We start from the raw sequence: 15,979 nt of genomic DNA on the forward strand, positions 1-15,979 counted from the left end.
CTGCTTCACAAATAACCTCTCACTGAATGTGACAACACTCGTGTGAATGAGGCAGGAAAGAAAGGCAAATAAATCATAACACTGGCAGAATCAAGATTAGAACTCAGGCTCCTGACTCCAAAACCCAGTGCTCTTTCCACAAGACCACACTACCAGGACAGAGGTCCCCCACCTTGGCCGAATACTCAGCTCTGGGATGGTTCGAATAAATCTGGGATGACTTATTGGTAGAAACCTGGAGGAAAAAACAAAATCAAATCAATTCTCTTATCTCTGTAACAATGTAATCTGGATAGCAGAATTTCTCTCCACTCCCCACAAAACCAAGCTTAAAAAATCATCTGCTTATTTTGCCCTATCACCGATTAGTCATGCATCAGGCCTGAGGGTTTCCACCCTCATCCTCTGTAGCAATGTCAAGGAGCTGCCTTGTCTGATCTCCTGGGATTATCATATTACACCCTGAAAAGAATTTTTCTTAAAGACTACAGAGTACAAATCTTCCATTTGGAAAATGAGGAAACTGAGGTGTAGAGGGGATAAAAGACTTATTAAAAATCCCACAGGGAGTTAGTGAAATTAATGTGCAAACTAGTGGCTGGACTTTCAACTCTTGTTTTTTCCTTATTGTAGCAAAAATGTCTGCTAAAATACCATATTGTAACTAATCTTAAGTAAAATGAGAATAATTAAGGTATGTGGCAAAGGATGGATTATCATAACTGCTAACATACACTGAGCGATAACTATGTGTCAGGCAAACTGCCAGGCACACCACATTCCAGATGTTCTCTCAGTCCTCACAATGACCCTAACAAGTTAGTCACTACCATATTCTCACTTAACATATTAGGAAAATAAAACTCAATGAGTTAACTACTTAGTTCATGGTCACATAATTTTAAGTGGCAAATTCGGAATTCAAACCCAGGTCTAACTTTAAATCAGTGCTCTTAACCGCTAACCAAGATTCCTTTTTTTTTTTTTTTTTTAAAGATTTATTTATTTATTTATACAAGCATTCGGTATAGTCAGAAGCGCGGGAGGGTGAGAGAATTCACCAGAGCCAGAGCGGGGAGTAGAGCAGGCCGAAGGACCGAAGGACACTGCTGAGGGGAGCAGTGGGCGGCAGGAGAGGTCTGTGCGCCATGTGGGACCCTCCTCCGGTGGCAGGGGAGCAGCTGGGGATCGAACCGGCGCTGCAGAAGCTGCTGGCAGCTTCGCAACCCAGCGCTCAACCGCTGCACCACAGGGGAGGTCCACCAAGATTCCATTTTTAAAAAGGTCATACAAAAAGATACTTTGGGGCCTCCTTGGTGGCACAGGGGTTACTGTCTTGCCTGTTGCTCCCCTCAGCAGAGTATTTTAGTAGATCCAACTTCTGTTCCTCACTCTGTCTCTGGTGAATCCTCACCCCCTCATACCTCTGGCCTACACCGCAGTTCTTCTAAGCATAAATAAATAAAAATAAATTGTGGGCCTCCCTGGTGGTGCAAGGGGTTAAGATGCAACCTATGAAGCTATCCACAGCCACTGCAGCACAGAGTTCGATCCCTGGCCAGGGAGCCACCCACATGGCACAGCAGACCTCTCCTGTCTCGCCCACTGCTCCGCTCAGCAGTGTATTTCAGTCAATCTGCCTCTTCTGTTCCCCACTCTGTCTCTGGTGAATCCTCTCACCCCTCACACCTCTGGCCTGTACCCCAGTTCTTGTATGCATAAATAGAAAAAAAAAAATCTTTAAAAAAAAAAATCTTTTTTAAAAAAAGATACTTTGGTTAAAGTTTTTGTTAATTAAAAGACTGATTTAGTGCAACTTTTTACTCATGTTCCTTTTCCTTCTCCCACAATTACAACAACCTCTCCTTAAAGCAAGCCCATTCCCCAAAGCCTCCATACTTGAATGTCTTCACGTCTCGCCCGCCAATCACTCGGGCAGTGACTGTGTTCCCAACTTTTAGGTTGGCAGTAGGAGAGGTGCCCACTGGAACATCGTCGAGAATGTTGGAGGCATGGATACTGCCAATGATGCCATCTTCCAGGGTCACAGCCACATGTGTGGGCTTAATGGACTTGACTGTCCCTGTGACGATATCCCCAATGGACAGGGTGTGCTTCTTCACAGCCCCTACAACCAGAGCTGGATCCACCTCCTCATCCTCCTCAACCGTCTCAGAGTCCTTCCGGGTCTGTCTCATAGTCCTCTTAGTAGCTGGCCCCTCAACAGCCAAAAGAAGACCAGTTGCTCCCGGTTCTGTAGTCTTGAGGGTGAGGGAAACACCCTGTCCCACCTGCAGCTTCTCTGAGTCAAAGCGAAAGGTGTCATTGAGGTGAGAGGTCAGGGAGAAGGCTGCCAGGTGGCCAGTCTCTACCAAGGAGGCAACAGCAAAGGACTCCTCCAGGTGCTGCACAATTGCCTGGTATTCTTTGCCTTTCTTCAGCTAGAAGACAGAGAAAAGCCATCATCCACGCTTCTTAGAGTCCACAAGTACTCAGGCATCACCCACTAGGCAAGGCAGGGCTGGGGTAGCCCTCTGGAAACTAGGGGACCCAAGGCTAGACTGAGCTGTTGAACAAATGGCTTTTACTCACTAGACCACGGTGACGCGAGTAAACACAAGGTGCCACGCTATAATCACTTGGAGTTAGCAACAGTTTTGAATTCACATTCCGAGGACTTATCCTGGCACTAGTAAATCCAAATTTAAAAAGCTATTCAGGTGACTCTGATGCACAGCCAGCTGACCTAATGGTTCTCCAGCTTTAAGATACTAAGACTCATAACTCTCTTGGTCTCGCAGCTCTCCACCAAATAAATCTGCTCTTTCATTCATTCAGCAAGCAGAGTTGCTACTGAGAGATTATTGGGTGCAAGGCATATGGCCTATCTTTTCCCAAAATCCACACTGTGTACCAGCTTTACTCAGATGATAAAATGGGACAGGGACCTGCCAGAAAAATCTAGTGAAAAGCTGGCTTCATTTCTTATTTCTCCTTGTCTCAAAGTCTTAAAACTTTAAGCAACTACAATTAAGGATTATACCTAAAACTCTGCTTCATACTTTATGCAATTATATACTCATAATGCTTTAGATGAGGACCAAATACATTATGCCATCCAGAGGAAAACATAAATTTTGAGATTTCTCTTGAACCCATTCTTCTGTCACATAGAGGATGAATAGCCTGGAGGTCAGGATTACCCATGGATGTATTTTGTTTGGGTCATATGATGTTTTTTTAAATTATAAATGTCATTTCCAGCATTTATTTAAAATACAAATCCAAATTCTGCCTTCTATCAAAAATCAGACACTATACCCAGATGTTCCCACTTGGCAACAACCACAGGGAGCTGAAGAGTCTCTGTCCCTGGTTCCAGGTCATGCATTACGCTGTCAATTCCACAGCTAGCACTGCCTAACCCACCTGCTCATATCACTTATTCACATTACCTGCTTGGCCCTAAACACAGGTGACCACAGAATTTATCATCTGAACCAGAGTCAAAGTGCTGTCAATAACAACACCAAGATGACGGGTGGACACTAGGAATGTCCTAGCCAAATCCAGGCACACAGCCACCCTATCTATAGTTTGGCATTAGAACCCCAAGCAAAAAGCATGAGATTGAAGGGGTGTGTGGCGTATCAGCAAACTTACCTTTTTAGTTTTTCTGTTCACCAAGCTGTGGCAGAGGGAAACATGTACTTCCAATTTCAACATGTCAACATTTAGGATTGCAACCTTCTTTTTCTGCCCAGGTTCTACCTCCTGCCCTGCAGTGCGGGACCAAACAATGTGATCACTCTCCTGCAGCACGGTGAAGGGAGACAGTACCCCTCCAAGAGCCCTGCAAGTCCTTAAGCCCAAAAAGAAGATAAAAGGACGTATGTCCGGGGTTGCTAGCACCCATTGTTCAAGTGCAGGTGAGCCTTAATTTATGCAAGCTGATACACAAAAACTTAGTGACCCAATTATAACAATAAAAGGATTTATATCTGCACCTTTTTTAGTATGCTGTCAGTTATCTTGATTTGCACTCACACAAGATAGGCACCCTGAAAATTTCAATTGTACCAATTCATCAACCCCATGTCTTTGGAAATTCTGTAGCCAGGATGAGGATAACTGGCAAAGGGATTCTCCATCAACCATGATGATGGGCACAACGGAAGCACTCACCTGCCCGATGGTGCCTGCTGGCTCTCAGGGTCAGGCCAGGCACTGGGCCCTCACTGAACACTACAGAGCCATCTTCTAACACCTCCTGCACCTCCAGGTCAAGCACCATCCCTGGGGTCATCTCTGCCAGTGTCTGGATCAACACAGAGTCTGCCAGAGACCCAAAGGAAACAGGGATTAGTAACAGGAAACAACACTCACCAATCTTTTGCTTTGGAAATGCAAGAGGGCAGTAGAGCAGTGCAACCACCATGAAGGTAAAATCACCTCTGGTAAGAATGTTTAATACTCATGAGAATTATCACAGGTAGAAAGACCTAAGCCTCTTGCAAACCTCCCTAGTCACCCATTCGTCAAGACAACCAATAAATACCAAAGACTTAGGTTTTCTTTTGGTTTTTGAATTTTTAGTCATTCTGTTTAGAATCTACCCTCTAAAGTCTTTTGTTCCTAATTGCCATTAAGTTTGCAACAATCCCACAAAAAGTTCCATGTCTAGGAGGGTCAGAATAAGAGCCCCCATTGAAACCTCTACCAGGGCCTGTTGCAATTTCTCACCCACTGTGTATTTGCTGAACAAAGAAACAAAAAGTGAACAGGTAAACACTGCACAGCACGCTGAAGCTGTGATCAGATTCCAAACTGGGTGGAAGCATGTGAATCTGGGAGGTAGGTAAACGGGTGTCTGCCTTATAAACAGTTACTGAGCTGTACACTTACTGATTAGTGTGCCTAATGCAGGTCATATTCCCAATTTTAAAAAGTTTATTTTTTTGTTTTAATTCCAAGAAGCCCAACAACCCATCAAAACAGACAGGCGGCACTCAAGGGTGCTCCCCACCCTCAACCCTCCTCAACCCTGTTCCCCTACCTTGGTTGCTCATGAGGCTGCGCACACCCTGCAGCTCCTCCAGGCACTGGCTGAGGAGGAGGAGACTTGTGGTAGCCATGTCCTCCAGAGTACAGTCTGACAGCCGCAGTGATAATAGCATCCGCTGCTTCTCCTTGTCCACATTGGTCACCTTAGCAACCACTGTCTGTCCTTCGACAAAGTGGTCACTTGTGGAGGTCACAAACTTATCACTCATGAGCTGACGGGAAGAAAATGGGAAAGGAAAGGAAGTTCCATGAAGAAAACCCATTTCATGTGCCCACAAAGAGTTCAATGGGGGTCGAATGAGGCCCAGAATGTTCCCCACAGCCCTCTCAGCACAGCGCTACGCTCCTTCCACAAACACATACACAAGGTCCTGGCTGCCAAACTCAGACTTCCAGGGGACACCCAGACCAGAACTCATGTTACTGCCAGGCCTCTAACACCTAATGAGAACTGTGACCTCACTAAGCACATTTCCAGGGCCCTCCCCCTGCTCCCATTTTAAAAACTGTTCTGGTAGGAGATACAAATGAGATTGTCCAGGCAAAACACCAGGGAGACAAAAGTATGGAGAGGGAGAAATATTCATGTATTATCTGAGGTGTGAATGAGCTATAAGCTATTTTCTTCTACCAGACATGCCCCACTCAGAGTCTGTTTATTCAGCAGGCATAACAACATGTAGTCTAAAAAGGTTGTGATTCAATGAGATGGGGGGGGCAGAGGAGCTAATAATTTCAAGGGTATTCTGGTAACTTAATACCTCAAAAACCCCAGGAGGCTAAAAAAACTGTACTCAAGGTGCCCAGGAAAACCTATTTCCATGTCTATATATGCTGGGAGTCCAAAAACATGTTCAGTATGTTCAAATGTAGTCTTCATGGCTGCTGTTCACCTGCCCAATGCTGCAGCATGAAGTTCGGGACCCAACCCTGAGTCAGGACATGCAGCCTGGGCAAAGGAGCATGGGCTAAAGCTCAGCTCCACTCCCCCTCGCCAGGTGCTTCATGTCATGCCCCTGAAAATCTCTCAAGGGATGAGTACCCGCTCTTTCCCACGCTTGAGTTCCATGACCTGTTCTCTCTCCTCAAAGGCCCTTGCAGGGGGCTGAACTTACAGCTTTAGGGGCCAGTCCGCTAAGACCTGAGGGGAACTGGACGAACACACCGTAGTCCTTGATGCTCTTCACAAAACCCATGAGCAGCATTCCAGGATGGATCTCTGAGAAGCTCTTAGGATCCTGGCCACCTTCTACTGTGGAGACCAAAGCTGGTTTCCTGCAAAGGAGCTGGTAGCACTTCATCAAGGAATATTCCAGAAAGAGTAGATGAAATGACCATCACTTCACTCTACACCTTCTGCTACTCCAGTGATTCTCCAAGTGTGCAGGTTAGCAGCATCTGTATCACCTGGAACTAGTCAGGAATGCAAATCCTTAAGTTCCACCCAGCCTACTGAGGGAGAAACTCGTGTGTGTGTGTGGGGGGGGGGCGAGAGTGAGGGGGGGTGTCCAGCAACTTGCATTTGAACAATCCCTCCAGGTGATTGTGAGGCACACAAAAGTTTGAGAACCACTGCCTTATTTCTTCCCTCATGAACTCCTTTACAGATCACTGGAGGGAACCAAAAAAGGAGTGGCCCACCCAAATGTTTGGCAGCTGAACTGGCCATGATACAGCCCTCTACTGTTCCCATGTCACACCAACCAGCGCTCCTCACCTTCCCTGCCCACCTTCACTCTAAAGTGATATTAAATTCTGTAAGGGAAGAGGCAGTGTTCTCCTTCAAAGCACCTACACCGAGACCAAGAGGAATTTTCTAAGCCCCAAATCCCAAGGGGGAACAGGGAGGGTAGTGGGTGAAAAATGGGAAAGGCAGGAAAGGACAACAGTTACGTAAATTTTCCAACTCGAGGGGACAAGCACTGAACCCCTCAAAAAAGTCTAGTTGTGTGACAGGGAATATTCTGCTGGGTCTGGCACACCACCCTATCCCTCCCCAGAACCCTGGACTCTCACTCTGCCCCGACCCTCAGCATCTTCAAGCAGGCAGCACTTTAACCCTGTTCTTACTGTCCACCAGGAGAATAGAGGGAGAAGGAAGGCTTGGCTAATGGCTTGGTTTTATGAAGGTATTTCTGAAATCAAATGGCCAATATTTTTTCATCATGCTTCTAAGAGCAGAGCTGACCCAGGGTTACCCGCCCTCCCACACCCAGGCCCATAACTCCCCGACCTTCCACAGCACTCCAGATACATCAGTAAAGGATACAATATGTCCCTCACGCTGGCTCAGACACAGTACTCTGTGAAGGGTATCGCCTGCCTGGATCCAGTGAAGCAACAGTGGGCCATTGGCGACATGGTCTGATAGATGAGGCGTGGGGAGGAAAGCAGGTATGTTGTGGGGCAGGACAGCCACCTCTAACCCATCTTTGTTCTTCTCTAAAACCTTCACATCCACCAACTACTCAGGGAAGAGAAAGACCAAAATCAGCACTTGTCAAGCACAGAGCAATTTCATCTGGGTCAGGAGAGCAGGGCATCAAATCTGAGCACCAGGATCACTGAGGTCAACCTCAGAGAGGCAGCTTTGTCCATACCCCACACACACCACCCCTGTACCCCTGCCCAACTGCCGAACGCACCCACTGGTGCGGTCACTCCTCTCTCCAGTCCCTCCCACCGGGTCCCAGAGGAAGGAGAGACTTGCAGGCTGGCCTTAGGGAACACAGAGGAGAGGGCAGCAGGACATGCTGAAAAGCAAGACTGTGACAGACCTGTCCTTCCCTGGGCAGCTTCCATTTGCCCTGACACACAGGAAAAAGCATACATGAGGGTCTCTCAGAGAGAACCCCAAATCTCTCTAGCCTGAGAATGTCCTCTGACTTCCCCAACCCTTCCCCTCTGTGGGCTCCAGTATCCCGTGGGCCAGGGCACCCGGCTCTCCGCCTCAGGAAGCTGAGGTTTGTCCGGACAAGTCCAGTACCTGCCCAGTGCTAATGGCTCTCTTCTTCTGATTGTGTTCCACGTGCTCTTTCTTTGGATCACTCAACAGCTTGAAGGACAAGAGCATCCTCTCTTTGGACGGCTCACAGTTCAACACAGCAACCTTCACCACCTGGTGAGAAGCACATCTGCTTAGTTAACTCCTCACAGCTGGCCTTTCAGGTCCCAGAGAAAGGTGCCCCCCGTAAGCATTGCAGAGGACTTAAGAGAGCCACCAAAACCCTGGGTCAGATGGGAAGGCAGTGAAGAGACATGTACTGAGTTACACAGAATCCCACAAGGCTTTCTGGGTGAAAGGAAGACTTGAATACATTTTTTGGTGTAACCCCAAGTTCAAAATTTTTATTTTCCTAGACAGACCCAGACGCATAGTTTTATGACACTGCCCCCTTGTGGTGACAGTGGCCTCAACAATTTCTGATGTGAGGGACACCCAATGTGTTATTGGTAAAGACTAATAATTTCTTTAGTAAAAGGCGAAAGATTTATACAATCTGAAGAGAAACCAGAGTATAAGACTAATAATTTCTTCCAAATTGTAGGTTTGAAGTCCATTAGTTTGCCAGCTGCTGTTGAACCACCAAGGGTTTCTCTCTGTCCTGTTCGCCATCTCTTCCTCATACCTGGCTCAGGCCCAAGCACTTCTCCTCATCTCTTAAAGTAACTCTCCCACTACTCCTTCAAATCTGTGCTCAGGGGGTCACCAAGGATGGGAGCGATCCAGGGAAAGGGCTACCTGGCCAGTGTAAAAGACGTTCTCCGGGTCAGGGATAGACTCGGCACTGAGCTCATGCTTGGGCACCAGTCCCTGCACATCGCCATAGAACTTCACAATGCAGCCGTAGTCCTTGACCCTGAGGATGAAGCCGTGTGTCTGCAGACCAGGCTTGGCGTCAGCATAGGAGGTAATGGCAGGTAGTTTGGACCCAACGAGGGTTTTCTTCAGGGTCAGCAACAGTTTCTTGGCATCAGGGTCACAAAGCAAAACCTAAGGGGAGGATCATCAAGTTACCCAGTATCAAGAGAGCCACCGAGTTGGTCCCTACAACCCCCTGAAGCCAAAGGCCATGGTTAGCTCCTAAGGACTTGCTATCTCTTTCTCTCTGAGGATAACCTATCACAGATCCTTCCTGCTTCCTGCCAGATGACAACCTAGGTGTATCACTATTTCCAAAGTACTTCCTACCTCAAGTTGCTGCAAACTACGCCCTCGGGGGCCGCAGCAGCACTCATCAACCCACTGCACTCCAGTCCTGGGTCACAGGTTTTTCTAACTGCTTTAGGGCCCTAGTCCACTTGCATCTCATCTAATAGAAGGAAAAACTGAACTGACTTACCAGCTAAGTACTGTTGCATATTAGCTACAAACTAAGACTAAGAGATCCAACTAGCTCTCTTCCCTCAGAAAGTCATCTCTTTGAGGGCAAAGAAAATCCTCTAACACCTAACCCTGCTACTAAAAATTTTGCACCAGCGGGCAACGAGTTATTGCTGACTCAGTAACAATGAAATAAAATGAAAAGAAAAGAAAATCTAACATTCTGAGCACCTGCACATGCCAGGTCCTGTGCTAAACAAACACTGTGTAGAATCACATTTACTCTTCACAATGCTCTTTAATTTCTCTTGGGATTCAAGTCTGTCATAAAGTTTTGGTAGCTTTGTTTGTGCCATTTCTGTGCCTAACACACTCCTTGCTCCTCTTCAACCTCCCAGATCCTACCCATTTTTTCCAGTTCAAGCTCTACTGCTGCCAGAAATGTAGAAGACATTACTGTCATAGAGGTGAATTTGAAAACTGGTTCTGCAATTTATTAGCTGTATGACACTGGGTTAGATACTTGGCTTTCCTAAGCTTTAATTTTCCCACCTGCAAAATGAGGGCAACAGTATCTACTGTATTGAGTTGTTTTAAGGATTGAAAAAAATAACACAAGTCATGTGCTTGGGTAGCAACTGGTAGAGAGCATGTATTACATGGTAGCTGCTCTCTGTTATCAGTGATGATTCTTACTGCCCCATGCCACTTTCAAGGCCTTTATCTGAGGTCTGACCACAGCATATATGGCCTGCACTTAAGCACACGGCAAAAGGTCTCACTGGCCTGCTTTCTCCATGTACAGATATCTGACCTCTCAATTATACTAGACAATTCTCAAGGGCAGGGACCATACTAGACACAGCACTATAGATATTATGTGATGTTTTGTGGAAAAAGAAACTTCAGTTGAGAAGCACGGTGCTCATTGCAAGCTGGTGCAGTCCCCAACAGAGACCCTGCGTGAGGCTCACCCGGCACTTGACCTCATCCCCAACGTGGTACTTCTTCTCTGGATTCTTCAACCGGATGTCAGCAAGGTGCATGGTAGGTACCAAGCCCCTAATGTGCTCGCCCACCTTCACCAGCATCCCACATGACTTGATGGTCACCACTGTGCCCTAGGGAATCCAAAGAAAAGATGCCAAGATGCTTCAAAAATGGTCTTTCCTCCTCCTCTTACAACAAAGCACATCATACCTATCTTACAAAGCCCAGCTTCCTGATCCAACTGTGCCTGCTGCTCCAGATCTCATACAGGCGAGGCACAAACTCCACCCTGATCTGGATATAGTCAATATATTTATGGGAATCTTCACACCTTTTTGTGTGAGCAAGTAATTTCTGTCTGCTTTACAAGTACAATCTTTAAAGAAGACTATGTCTCCCCTAAAATGGACTCTACCTATAAAGGTGAGCTAGCTGCCCCAGACAAGAGAGACAACTGGAACCGGTTTCCTACACAGCCCCCCCCCCCCCAGGGGTTCAATTACCACAGCTGGTCTAATAAACATCACCAACCCAAGGATTGATGATCTACTGCCTCTGTGTAGCTGGGTGGTACAGGTAAGACGGTTACTTTGAAATTAATTACAAGTTTGCCAAGGGAAGAGAAAGAAATCCCAGTTAACAGGCAGAGGCAAAGAACAAGACTTTAAATGTGTTACCGTGAGGACTAATGAGCTGACAATTAAACTGTGAACTAACAAATATTTAAAGGGAGGGGGCGGACCTAATTATATGCTTGTGGCCTTACCTTGACCAATGCCCCAGGATTAATGTCATGATACCTGAAGTATTCAGCTTCAATAATAGCTCTAGAACAAAAGGAAAACAAAGCATTTAATAAACTACAGCAGAGGCGGCCTAAAAGTCAGGGCTACTTAAGTTGCACCAGCACAGAAGGAAAGCCTTACCAAGGAAGGCCAGGAGAAACTGCATTTAGAGAGGAGCCAACCCCGCACCCTGTCCCCCCATCCCACACACATACACACACATGTTAATAAGACTTACGTCCGCAAAGAGAGCAAAGCCAATTCATCCATTTGGCTGAAGTCAATGATTCTACCCTTGTGAGTATTCCCTGGCTTGAAGGTTTTAGGATTGAAGACGTTCTTAGAATCAGAGAGATGGCTGAGCTGCAAAGTACCAAGTGATTAAAGACAAACCAGAGAAGAGAGATGTGAGGCAATCAGACATTACAGCACACCAAGATGACTCACATTTATCACCTGCCATCAAAACAGTACTCTGAATACCTATTAAAATTATTCTAACTAAAAACGGCTCTTTACCATCATGGAATCTCTATAAGGTCAAAGAAGAATCTAGATCAGGAGTCAGTAAATTGAGGCTGACGAACCACTATTTTTGTAAATCAGTTTTACTAGAACACAGCCCGGCCCATTCATTTACATACTGTTTATGGCAGCTTTTAGCCATAACAGAGCTGAGTAGTTAGAACAGAGATCACATGACCCACAAGTCTAAAAGTATTTTCTGCCTGGCCCTTTAAGAAAACCTTTGCCAAATTGTGTTTCAGATCCTAACTTATTCTTGAAACTACCATCAACCAAGTATCATTAAGTAAATTTAATTATAAGGCACTCTAATATAACAAATGTGCATTGTTCCGGCCCCAATGAGTAGTCTGCCACACTTGGGAATATTGAAAAATAGGAATTTAACATAAGGGGTAAAGGAAGCAAAAAAGGACACTGGTGATCCAAAAGTTCTTCCAGTGATAAGATACCTGGCAAAATTAAGAGGGGCCTTACCCGAGCAAAGGCCAGAGACCCATCCTTCAGCTTAAAGGTGGCACCAACTTTGTTGAAAAAGCCCTGGACAGTAACGTTATCCAGCACAGCTCCCAAGTGCTGGCAGGAGAGCCTGGTGAGTGGGCGCCCAGGCTGCAGGAATGTGGGGCGCACGCTCAGCCGTACAACTTTTGTCTGAGGATGGATACAGAGGACGCAGGCCCTTACCTGCACAAGGAAAAGGGAATAACGATCAGGAGACACACAGGATATAAGACCCCTGGAGCAGACTTTCTGAGGTCAAGACTCTCCATGTGCTGTTGAAGTTGGACGTCAAGTAGCACACAGAAAATTCAAATAAAATGTCCTAGAAGGTTATGTGCAATTAAATTAAGGCTTACTCAAGGCAGTAAAAATATCACCTTAACACCATCATGCTAACAACACATATGGGACAGAAAACGTGTACTGGTGTCACCACGAACAGGCCACACACAAGGTCACGGCCTGTAAAATGACTGAACTCTGCACACAGATATGACTAGAGGGAGCAAAAAAAATTATTAAGAATAAGTTTACCAAAATGTGAACAATATATAGGAAAAGAGGTCTACTAAAACGTCAACAAAGATGTCACTGAATGATGAAAAAGCTCATTTTTATTTAAAAAAAAAAAAAGTTTCTATGGCATCTATAGCATGTATCACCGTTAAAAACAAAAAAATAAAATCTTCTTTCATTCTGGAAAACATTCTGAGATTATCTTCCCAAATATCCATGTTCGCTGTAGAAAATTTGAATATTTAGATAAGGAGAGAAAAATTACCCAGAGTTAATTATTACTAACACCTGATTACATAATCTTCAATATTTCAGCCAGTTGTACTTTAAAATTTTTTTCAAAACTGTTATTTCTACTACTCAGAGTACTTTTTAAGCTACATTTTTCTATTTAAACATGTCTACTTTAACATATCTTGTTCTCCTATGTTACATCCTACACCCCTCCTCCCCCCACCAAAACACTTTAAGTTACAAAAGAGAAGACTTGTTACCCAAACCCTATCCCCCTGCCTCGAAATCAGTTAAGTTTGGAAATGAAAGAACACAAAATAAAAACTAAAAGCTACCTTTTCTCCCTGGGCTCATAACCTCAGTCCCCAGAGATAACTACTGGAACTTTCTTGTGCTTCTCCAAAACTCTTTTTCCTCCCCTCACCGCCTCGCGCCCCTGCAGCCCTACGGCCCACTCCATAGCTTGCTGTGGGACTGGACAGCTGACTGGGACACAACTGAAATCAAGGAAAGAGAAGCGCAACATTTCTTACTGCTTGATTTGAGAAATACGTCCCAGCTTTCTTGGGATCCAGATGCATGAAGTCCACCAGACCAGTGAAATGTGAGAGGAAGTTTAGCTTAAGGCCAAAAGAAGTCACCTAGAAATAAACAGAACAAGTCATGAAAAACCTCTCTGTGAAAAAACTGAGAATGTGAGAGATGTGTCCATACCAAACACTCAATGCTACATGTTTCATCGTAACTGTGTCAGACAGAGGGTACCTAAGTGACCAGGCCCAATAAAGCACCAGGAATTAAGTCTCTAATGAGTTTACTGGTAGAAAACATCTCACATGTGCAGTCATAACATGCTGCTGGAGAACTGACTACACCCTTTCTGACTCCAATAGGAGGGAACTTTTCAAAGCTTGCTCCTGGGTTTTCCCAGACTTCACTCCACAGGCCTTTTCCTTTTGTTGATTTTGTCTTACAGTCTCTCCTCCTTTCCCTGTAATAAGTCATAGCCATGAATACCCCTATAGGCTCAGTCCTGTAAGCCTTTCTTTCTTTTTTTTTTTAAAGATTAATTTATTTATGCATACAAGAGCTGGGGTATAGGCCAGAGATATGGGGTGGGGGGGTGGTGGTGAGAGGATTCACCAGAGACAGAGTGGGGAGCAGAACAGGCAGACTGACTGAAATATACTGTTCAGGGGAGTAGCGTGTGAGACAAGAGAGGTCTGCCTCGCCATGTGGGTTTCCCTCTGGCTGGGGATTGAACTCGTGCTGCAGTGGCTGTGGATTGCTTCATAGTGCGGTGCTTAACCCTTTGCACCACCAGGGAGGCCCCTGTGAGCCTTTCTGATGAATCATGGACCCTAGAGTGATCTTAGGGATCCCAGGACTCACGAGGTCAAGAAATTAACCTCCCAGGTACCATTATGAGGTTTCTTCTGGAAAATATGCAAACTAAAATAAGGGAATAAGCCAAGAGGCCTGAAACCAAAGAAGGAGCCAATACAAGAGAGTGGGGAAGGATCCAGGATGAGAGAAGGGAAGCCTTTAGACATCAGCTATGCAGGAGCCTGACAGAGCAAGCCACTTTGTACCACAGGGGGACAGTGCAAGAGTCTCCAGGTAGAAAAAACAAAGAGATTATTTAAAGGGTTTGAAAACATGGAAAATAGCAGTGAAAGGAAAATAACTAAAGGGTGTGTGAAGAATCGTGATAGGAAAGAAAAGAATTTAGCAAATGACAAAAACAAAGCTGATTATTGACTCTAACAACAACAAAAAAACAATTTCAGGGATGATAGTATAATACCTAGCTCAGCAGTAAATAATATTTATGTAATCATAAAAATTTAAATACTGAATAACCATTTACCCAAAATTTAAATGCACCTCTGTTGGGAAGTTGAGGAGAGGGGAGATTAAGACAGTCAAATCTTCATCTCCCTTGAAAAGTTAAAACTCAATGCCTAAAACTGACAAGCCAAGATATAATTACATGTGTTTTTACATGCTTATTACTAATCTCGGCAATTTAGAAACACAGAAATTTCAAAAAAGAAACTTAAAAAGTTAAAGATGGGTTAGAAAGGATGAGACAGTTTTTCATTTTTAATGCCACTTGATTTGTTAAATCAGTAATGTCCAATAGAACTATAATGCAAGCTACATATGTAACTAAGTTTTCTAGCAGTCACATTTTAAAAACTACAAACACAGGTGAAATTTACTTTAATAACCCAATAAATCCAATGTTACCATTTCACCATGTGGCACTGGCTACATTTCAAGTGTTTAATGGCCACATGTGACCAGTGGTCACAGCAGAGTTTAGACTGTGTACATGTACTTTGATAAACATTACTTTTATTTCAGAAAAGTAACAGGAAGGGCTTACCTCCTGCACCTGGGCTTTGACCACCAATCCTGGTAGCAAGTTGTTAAGGGTCCAGTTTTGCTCTTCAGTGGCAATGGCAACAGAAACGTCTGAATGACCAATAGACAGACTAACAACTCCTCCGTTGCCTTTCACTTTTTCAATGACGCAGTTCAGGTATTGACCCACCTTCAGCTTAGCACCTGCAAGCCCAGCCCCAGCCCCCCCAAAAGAAAGGTAATTCTATGAAAAGGACCTTTAACTTGGACTCAAGCAATACCTGAAAAGATCCACGGCCCATCAGCCCAGTTACTATGTAGCACACCCACATGTGGAAAAACTCCCCCAAAACATGGAAAAATCTCAATAAGACAGGGAAATGCTGGGCCTCCCTGGTGGCGCAGCGGTTGAACGCTGGGTTGTGAAGCTGCCCGCAGCCTCTGCAGCACCAGTTCGATCCCCGGCTGTTCCCCGGTCACCGGAGGAGGGTCCCGCATGGCGCGCAGACCTCTCCTGCCGCCCGCTGCTCCCCTCAGCAGTGTACTTCGGTCCTTCTGCCTGTTCTGCTCCCTGCTCTGGCTCTGGTGAATTCTCTCACCCTCCCGCGCTTCTGACTGTACCCAGTGCTTGCATAAATAAATAAATAAATAAATAAATAAATAAATAAAT

General features: G+C 45.2%; 1 protein-coding gene across 1 annotated transcript in view; it reads right to left on the reverse strand.

Annotated features, from left to right (window-relative positions):
• The window catches only part of PDCD11 (programmed cell death 11), a 36,972-nt gene that overhangs the window by 15,062 nt on the left and 5,931 nt on the right, over positions 1-15,979 (reverse strand). Inside the window, exons 7-21 of the mRNA XM_037497860.2 lie at positions 15,332-15,513; positions 13,473-13,580; positions 12,166-12,372; positions 11,402-11,526; positions 11,145-11,205; positions 10,363-10,509; positions 8,807-9,058; positions 8,051-8,182; positions 7,334-7,528; positions 6,180-6,350; positions 5,057-5,276; positions 4,186-4,335; positions 3,664-3,779; positions 1,900-2,441; positions 173-235 (exon numbers count right to left, since the gene is read on the reverse strand). Coding sequence (XP_037353757.1) covers positions 173-235; positions 1,900-2,441; positions 3,664-3,779; positions 4,186-4,335; positions 5,057-5,276; positions 6,180-6,350; positions 7,334-7,528; positions 8,051-8,182; positions 8,807-9,058; positions 10,363-10,509; positions 11,145-11,205; positions 11,402-11,526; positions 12,166-12,372; positions 13,473-13,580; positions 15,332-15,513 — 2,671 coding nt within the window. The remainder of the gene's footprint in view (positions 1-172; positions 236-1,899; positions 2,442-3,663; positions 3,780-4,185; positions 4,336-5,056; positions 5,277-6,179; positions 6,351-7,333; positions 7,529-8,050; positions 8,183-8,806; positions 9,059-10,362; positions 10,510-11,144; positions 11,206-11,401; positions 11,527-12,165; positions 12,373-13,472; positions 13,581-15,331; positions 15,514-15,979) is intronic.

The sequence above is a fragment of the Talpa occidentalis genome, unplaced genomic scaffold, assembly GCF_014898055.3.
Source record: "Talpa occidentalis isolate TD23 unplaced genomic scaffold, MPIMG_talOcc4v2.1 talOcc4.8, whole genome shotgun sequence".
Classification (NCBI taxonomy): domain Eukaryota; kingdom Metazoa; phylum Chordata; class Mammalia; order Eulipotyphla; family Talpidae; genus Talpa; species Talpa occidentalis.